General features: G+C 41.9%; 1 protein-coding gene across 1 annotated transcript; it reads left to right on the forward strand.

Moving 5' to 3' along the window:
* Nucleotides 1-3,492: 3,492 nt before the first annotated feature.
* Nucleotides 3,493-4,770, forward strand: LOC134370558 (chromatin assembly factor 1 subunit B-like). Its single transcript, XM_063087622.1, is given in 3 exon segments — nt 3,493-3,815; nt 3,817-4,398; nt 4,566-4,770. Coding segments are annotated over 3 exon segments (1,110 nt in total).
* Nucleotides 4,771-7,986: the final 3,216 nt, after the last annotated feature.

The raw sequence follows: 7,986 nt of genomic DNA on the forward strand, positions 1-7,986 counted from the left end.
TACAAGATATCCAATCCCACTGACATCCACCATACACACATTTTTAATAACTGTTACTGTTCACTTACATTTTGGAGTTTTGAATGGGAAAGTCACCTAAATTTCTGTGAAAGCAAGACCAATGGGCAGTAATGATGCCCTACACAACATATCCACTCAACATATCTTTTTGTGAATGTACAAATATCCCAGATTATCCATATCTCAATGTTGTTTTCTGCTTTTTAAACTTTATTCCCCAGAATTCTGCAAGTCTCAAGAGAATGCTCCTGAGATACGTGTGGTGGTCCCAGCCCAGGCTCAGGAAGCAGGAGAAAATTCCTCTGCTTCTGAGCATTTCTCCCATGTCTCCTTGGCAAGCAAGCTCATTCTTGATGATGAGGATGGTAAGGGAGATGCAAAGGTGGGATCTGGGCTTGGGCAGGAGATGCAGCTGAGCTGCTCGGCCCAACTCCTATTTCACTTTCCCCTTAAAAACAGGAAAGGGCTTTGGAGCAGAGGGACTAGGACTGAAGCCTCTGAGGAGAGACAAATATGGAGGGAATGTGCCTTCATGAATAAGACAAAGCTCCTCAGCACAAACTTCCCACAGGTGAACACTGGGACAGCTGTGGGTGAGGCAGCAGGCAGGGCTGAGAAGTGCACAGAAATTTGATCAGAACCTTCTGCCTCAGATTGGCACAGACTCAAGCTCACACACATACTCATGCACACTTCTTCATACCGAGTGTGGCCCGTTTCTCCTTTCCTTTTATTCTGTCAAATATACATCCCTTCACTCTCCGTCTTTCTCATTCTCCAGTAGAGTTACATAAGTACACCCTCACCTCCTCGTTCCTGCTCCCAATCATTCTCACACTGACCCCTTTATACACTAATCCTATAAATACTTCACATTCCCTCACACAGACAATCTGTTTTAACTCCCCCATGCTAGACCAGACTCTAGAAAACCCATCTGCCCTGAAGAGAAAGCACTTTCATGTACTGCTTCTCACCCATGTCACTCTATCCACAAGGCCCTCAGCCCCTCACAGAGCAGCACGTGCTGACAGGAGCATGTGCCGCTCCTGCACTTGTTCACATGTCCTCTCACACCCCATGACATTAACACACACTGATCACCATCCCCTCTTACCAGCACTGAAAACACTCCTCAGATACATTCCAGAACATACACACAACTCCATGAGACACACCACACACTCGTTCTCTACATAGGTGCACTGAGCTCACACCCCATATAGCACATGCCACATGCAGAATTCTGAGATTTATGCATGCACTTCTGTTCCACATGTCCCCGCACAGGATATTCTCATGGCCATCTTAACAGCTGCAGATTTCACACATACTTATTGAAGTTTTCTTATGTTTGAAATTTTATTTCCTAGGAATCCGTCAATTACCTCAAGATGTCTCCTGTCTTGAATCCTCTGAGATGTCTCGACCCCAGGATTTGGAGCAAAGGGAGACTTACTCCCCCTTGCCACATATCTCTGTTTATTCCCACTTAACCAATATGCCCTTTATGTTCTCAGAACATAAGGAAAAGAAAAAGGCCATGAAAATTTACTACATGTGTGTCCCAATGAAAAGGGATGTGACTGTCTTGTTGGATACAGAGGAAGGACTGGAGCCCCCCCAAAAGAAGACAAGAGTAGAAGAAATGATCTTTCCTGAGAATATCAGAACAAAAGTCACAATCTCTGACATGTCTACAAAGGAACTCTTAACTGACAGTGAGTGCAACTTGGACAGCAAAGCCCAAGAGGAAAGGGAGGAAGAGGCTGACAGCCCAGCAGAGCCTCCAGCTCTGGTGGAGAGTTCCACGGCCAGGACACGGAAGATGCTGAACAGTGGCTTCAAGTGCATGGCCTGCTGCCGGGTCTAGCCCAGTTTGGAAGTCCTGCAGATGCACGTGGAGCACGGGGTCCATGAGGGCTTTAGCTGCCGCACTTTCCATCTTGCCTTAGCCCGACTAAAGAACAAAAGGAATGGGAAAGGGAAGGAGAACAAAATCAAGATGACAACATCTGTATTCAACAGGGAAGAACATTTTGATATGGAAACATTCTCAGGCACATCAACAGACTGATTTCAGCCCGTAAAAGAGAGGTGAAGCAGACCAGGCTCTACTGAGGGAGCTTCAACTTCCCTAAGCAGCCATATTATCCACCTTTATTTCCACATACCTTCCTCCCACCACACTGACAACAAGATCAGAGGACCCCTTTTAACAATATCCACACTCTTCCCAGAAGGAAGGACAATATGACAGACCACACCATACAGAAGAGCAAAATGTTCTCATACAAACTAAAGAACAATGAAGACCAGTGTTTCATCTTTCCTACTAGAGTTGAGAAAGGGAGACTCATTGGAAATGAAAACTGCCATGGACTGTGCTATAGAAGAGGTTAGGGCCCAAGGGGTAGGAAAGAGCCTCAAAATACTTGGGATCCAGGGTTCCAAAAAAAGTTGGGATCAGTAGCAGGGGAATTGACCAGAGATACCTCCCAAGGTTCAATAATCACTGTGGTGAAGAATTTCCTTCAGAGGAATGTATATATGGTGTGAAACACTTCACTGATGAGAATGTAAGGAGATTGGGTCTTATCCATGCCTTACAATGGGAAAAGAGCAAAGACCCGTGTAGCAGTTCAGCAGAGCAGAGGAGGCTGGCCCCACCATTACTGGATAAACCAAAGTTCACAAGACTCACAGATCCTCTAGGTTTAGTCCCTGGCCTGAGTCCCTTCCAAGAGGCACAGGAAAAGGCAAAGACAAGCCTCTGTCCCAAGGATGGGTTGAAGTGTAGGCCAATCATGGTCCTGCTCTTTCCCTTGAAGTGACTGAGATATTGCTGTCAATTTCATAATTTTCATGCTTAGGAGAAGATTGCGGAGGAGCTTCAAATGTGTCCACAGGGAGTGGAATTCTTTTTTTTCCCCCCTTGGGAAAAAATTCCCAAGGTATACTAAGAACCAGGACTGAAGCCTGTTTCCACACAGGTGTCAAGTATTACTGGGGAAGAAGAGAAACAGGGGCTACTCTTCTGTCATGGACAATTGTTGGCAACTTTTGACATGATCTGCTTCCTGGAAGGTCCCTGTGTTCTTTTAAAAAATTTCACGATTCTCCCATCTTAATGTTTCTTTTGGTTACAGCATCAAATGTCTTGATCTAAGTGATAGCAGAGAGGAGTTAAACACAGACAGAGCTGTAGAGATTTTGCAGAGCATGGTTTATACTACAATAAATGAAAGTATGTCTTGTTTAGGGGTGCCACGGTGTGCCTGCACCGTTTTTCTTTTTCTTTCCCACCTTTGGAAAAATAAAGCTGCCAGAGGGAGGAATTTTTTGCCCCTTCAAGACCCAGGAGGATTAAAGTCATAATGTGGGAAATAGCCTGGGTCCCAAGGTGGGGGGGGGGAAGAATTCCACTCCCTGTGGACTCAATGGAAGCTCCTCAGCAATCTTCTTCTAAGCATGGAAATTATGAAATGGACAGAGATATCTCAGTCACTTCCAGGGAAAGGGCAGAACCATGACTGGCCTGCACTTCAACCCTTCCTTGGGACAGAGGCTTGCCTCTGCCTTGTCCTGTGCCTCCTGGAAGGGAGCCAGGCCAGGTCTTTGCTCCTCACACCAGCTGGATATGTGGAATCTGGTGAAAACGTAATGAATACAACTTATGTTTTCTCCAGGAAAAATCTTAAAAGGCCCATGGTTTATCTTCCATGTCCTGGAAAAGCGACACTTGCTGTTCACTGCTGTCCAGTCCACTTTGGATTCAGGCTAGTCATGGAAACAGCCATGCCTGGAGCTGGTGAGTCTGCCCTCCTGCCTGGTGTTTGCTATGGCTTCAGAGGACTCTCCGCTTCTATATGACACCCAGCAGCCTTTCCCTTTCAGTTACATGTCTAATATACACTACCACACCCTGAGTGATATTTCATGGCCCAATGATAGGGCCTTCCTGGTCATTTCATCCATGGATGGCTATTGTTCATTTGTGACATTTGAGAAATATGAACTTGGAATTCCTTTGAAAGAGAAGCCAGTTTTGAGCATGAGAACTCCTGAGACAGCAAAGAGAACCAAGAGTCAAGACACACCAAGGGTCTTCGCTGGGACCGGACCAGTAGAGGGAAACCCCACCAGCAGAATCCAAGACCCCAGCAGTCCCTGCACAACCCCTCCTCCAGCCAGACAATGTCCAGCTCCAGCAGCAATCAAGGACACTCACTCAATCACTCCTGGTGTCAAAAACTCCTTGACAGGGCCAACAGAGGAGAAGACCCTGCAGCCCGGTACTCAAAACACAAAAGCCCACCCATCCTGCAGGGTTACTCTGAACACGTTGCAAGCCTGGAGCAAGACAATGCCCCAGAGGTTTTTTTTTTTTTTTTTTTTTGTCGTTTTTTTGTGACCGGCACTCAGCCAGTGAGTGCACCGGTCAGTCCTATATAGGATCCGAACCCGCGGCGGGAGGGTCGCCGCGCTCCCAGCGCAGCACTCTACCAGGTGCGCCACGGGATCGGCCCGACAATGCCCCAGAGAATAAACTTAATGCCCTTAAAGACAGATACTTCACCAAATTCTGTACCACTCAGCATAATTCCCAACTGTTCCACAGAAGAAATTCAGTCAGAGATGTCTGGAGACCCTCAGGGCAGTCCTCCAGAGCTGAAACAGCCCAGATCCAGTGAAAACAATGGAAGTGCCCAAAGTCTAGTCCCTGATGGGACCTCAACATCTTCTTGAAGGCTTGCCAGGTCTGGGAGCCCATGAGCAGGGGGAGAGCTGAGGCTGAATGCAGATGCCCAAGGCCATTGGCATCCCACACAGCAGAACAGACATTGTAAGTTGATTTGTGTAACAGAAGATACTCGTGTACTGACTTTTCTCCAGAAATATGTATACTCTTGTATTCAGTATCCATCTTAATTTGGGATATGAACATTTTAATAGACTAAATCTTTTTTTGATGAGTTTCTGAAACTGGAGCAGTTCAACGTTATCTATGGTGAAAATCAGTAAATCCTCTCTCGAACTACTCACGAAAGTACAGACACTATATGGGTGGATTCCTTTGAAAGTTAGGATTAGTAACCCCATTTAGGGGTACTTTATCTAAATTGGAGTTAAGAATTTGAAGAAAAAATATATCTTGGGTATTATTTGAAAATTTCACAAATGTACTGTTTAAAAATAGGTTTGCCCTTGATGTATGAGGAACTTAAATGAATACATATGCACAGTCAGGCACATTGATAATGTCCTTTCACAACCAAACGAAACAAACTCTTGTGGGATAACCTGCTGTGTCTTCAAATGCACTGAAAATGTAAACACCTAATAAGATTTAAATGTTATTAGCAGGTCATAGTGTCTCAATAAAAAGCCCATGAAAAGTAGTTTAATTTCCTTTTATGTGACTAAGTTACCCTCAATAGTAGAGTAGAAATAGGCATCTACTTTTTTTTGCAGAAAAATAATATGAATGTAATAAAATCTAGTCAGAAAAGCAGACCTCAACTTTAAGTCACAGAGATGATGCCTTTCACCAGCAGCCACTAGAATAATGGCACCTGAGCATATATCATCGGTCACATAGTCAATACCAGAAAGGAATTTCTCTCTTTATTTAAGAAGCCCCTTCTGAAATTTCTAAAGAATAACATAACACAAAGTACAAGAACATACAATTTTCTATCAATGCATATAATGTATATAGCCCCACTTTACTAAAATATACTTGAGCATTTTTCTCATATAATGAAGTTTATGATCATTAAAATAGATTTTGTTATCACTGAATAAACCCACTATTTTCTGATATCCTCTTTATTTCAAAGTGACTAAAAAGATGAATATTTAGATGAACTGAAAGTCTTAACTTTCTCCACACTTAAGGAAACAAAGTTTTTCAGATAACAAACACCTCAGTTGTTCCAGGATGAATGTTACCATGGTAATTTATGTAATAGTAACAAGTGACAGAACATTACCTTAGCAATCAAGAATTGATTACTTATTCTGGGAAATAGATAGGAAAAGGCAAACAATAGGCTCTCACCTGTTCCTTTATCCTTTTAGCACTGTCATTCTTACACTAGATAAAGGCAGGACTGTTTCCTCTTGATGATAGCTTTACAAATTGCTGTAATGTTTCTCAAAGTGAGTGCAATGGAAGTAAAATTTTGAAATTACTAAAAAAAATAGTGCAGTCTCCATCTCACCCTTATCCTCACCCAAAAGCACAGCTGTTCCATTTAGAAAAGAGCAAAGACTAAATACCAATTTAGGAAGAAAGAAATGTAATTTAAAGAATTTTCTGACACAGTAGAAGGGGCAGAAAGATTGGTGAAGTGTTGCAATGGAAAGAGGAAGGTCAGGAATGGTAAAAAGGTCAGCTCCCAATTTTCCTGCCTCCCTCATACCTGCATTTCATAGGGTGTGGTTTAATAATGCAGAAGTGTATGGTTTAATCATGCAGTAGTGTCTGAAGAAACCAGTAATACTATTGGTTCTCTTTATAGGGGTAGACAGGACTGGGGATTGGGAGTTAGAAGCAAGGATTGCAAATCTTTCAGGATCTCAATTAGCTCTGTGTTCCATTCAGCAGCAGGATGTGTGAGTCATTTTGCATGATTTCAGCAGAGAGAGGTGTATAGGCCAATTATCAAAGTTAATTCAGTTTATCTATTGATACTACAAATAATGCTTTCACAAACAACCTTGTGCTTATGTTATCAACATTTGAAAATGCGTATTTTCAGATCATTGTCCTGGAATTTCAAACAAATAAGTTCATCTCTAACTTTATTTGATATGACCAATTTATCCTCTTCAGAGGTTGTACTGTTAAGAATTTCTGCCAGTAATATCTGAAGTAACTTATTTTCCCCAGTCTCACCAGTAGAGTATTTTGTCAAACTTTTGGATTTTTGCAAGTCATGTGTGTAAGATATGATACATCTGTAGTTTCAATTCATTTCTCTATTAGTGACATAGAATATATTTCCATGACTTAAGGGTCATTTGCATGTCCTTATTTTGTGAACTATACATATCTTTCACCCAATTTCCTCTGAAGATTCTTCCCAGTTTTTAGGAATATCTATCTACACTGTATATACTGTTACTTTGCCCCCCACAGATTTGTCACCTCACTTCCCCTGGGTGATGGAGATGCAACGGATTACTCAAAACCCATCTCTTCTGAGCAGTGAGAAGCCCCAAAGTGGTTAATTTCCCTGAAATCCTCAAGCAAGAGGCATTCCTTCCTTGGGAAATTAACACCAAATTGGGGTTCTCTTCCTGCATTTATTCTCCAGCCCATGAAGTTACAGGAAGAGAACATAGGTGGGGTTATAGTTTAACAATATAGGCTGGTAACTCTCAGTGAAACAAGCCAGATGACATTCCAGTAAGGCAATTAAGTGATCCATTAACAAAAGCTTGATCTTAGCAAACATTCCTTCTTATAGCCATTTTCCAGTATCTTTACATATCAATCAGTATCTAGTCTGTCTTTGAGCCAGCAACCTTGCTGTGTTACAAATCTTTATCTTACACCAGAGACCTTATAGCCTGAGGAAAATTTCCCATCCTTTGCAAGGTCAATATTTGAAACTGCAAGGATTTGGAAAACCAGGCCCTGTGAAGTACATTTGTTTTATGAATCCTCTACAATATACAGGAAATTTTCTTAAGATTTTTTGCTTGACTATTAACTTTGATTATGATTATTTTATTCTAAACAGAATTGTTTCAATATCACAGAGCTAACAAAGCTGAATTTTTTATTTTATTGCTTCTGGATTTTGATTCATAATTAGAAAGATTTCTGTGCTACTTGGTTTTAAAGTAATATATCTTTTCTTTCCAGAGCTTTTGTTTTTTTCATTTTTTTATATTAAAGCATGTAGTGGTCTGAGGTGTTGATCCAATTTTATCTTTTATTCTAAGCAATTC

Source organism: Cynocephalus volans, chromosome 2, assembly GCF_027409185.1.
Source record: "Cynocephalus volans isolate mCynVol1 chromosome 2, mCynVol1.pri, whole genome shotgun sequence".
Lineage (NCBI taxonomy): Eukaryota > Metazoa > Chordata > Mammalia > Dermoptera > Cynocephalidae > Cynocephalus > Cynocephalus volans.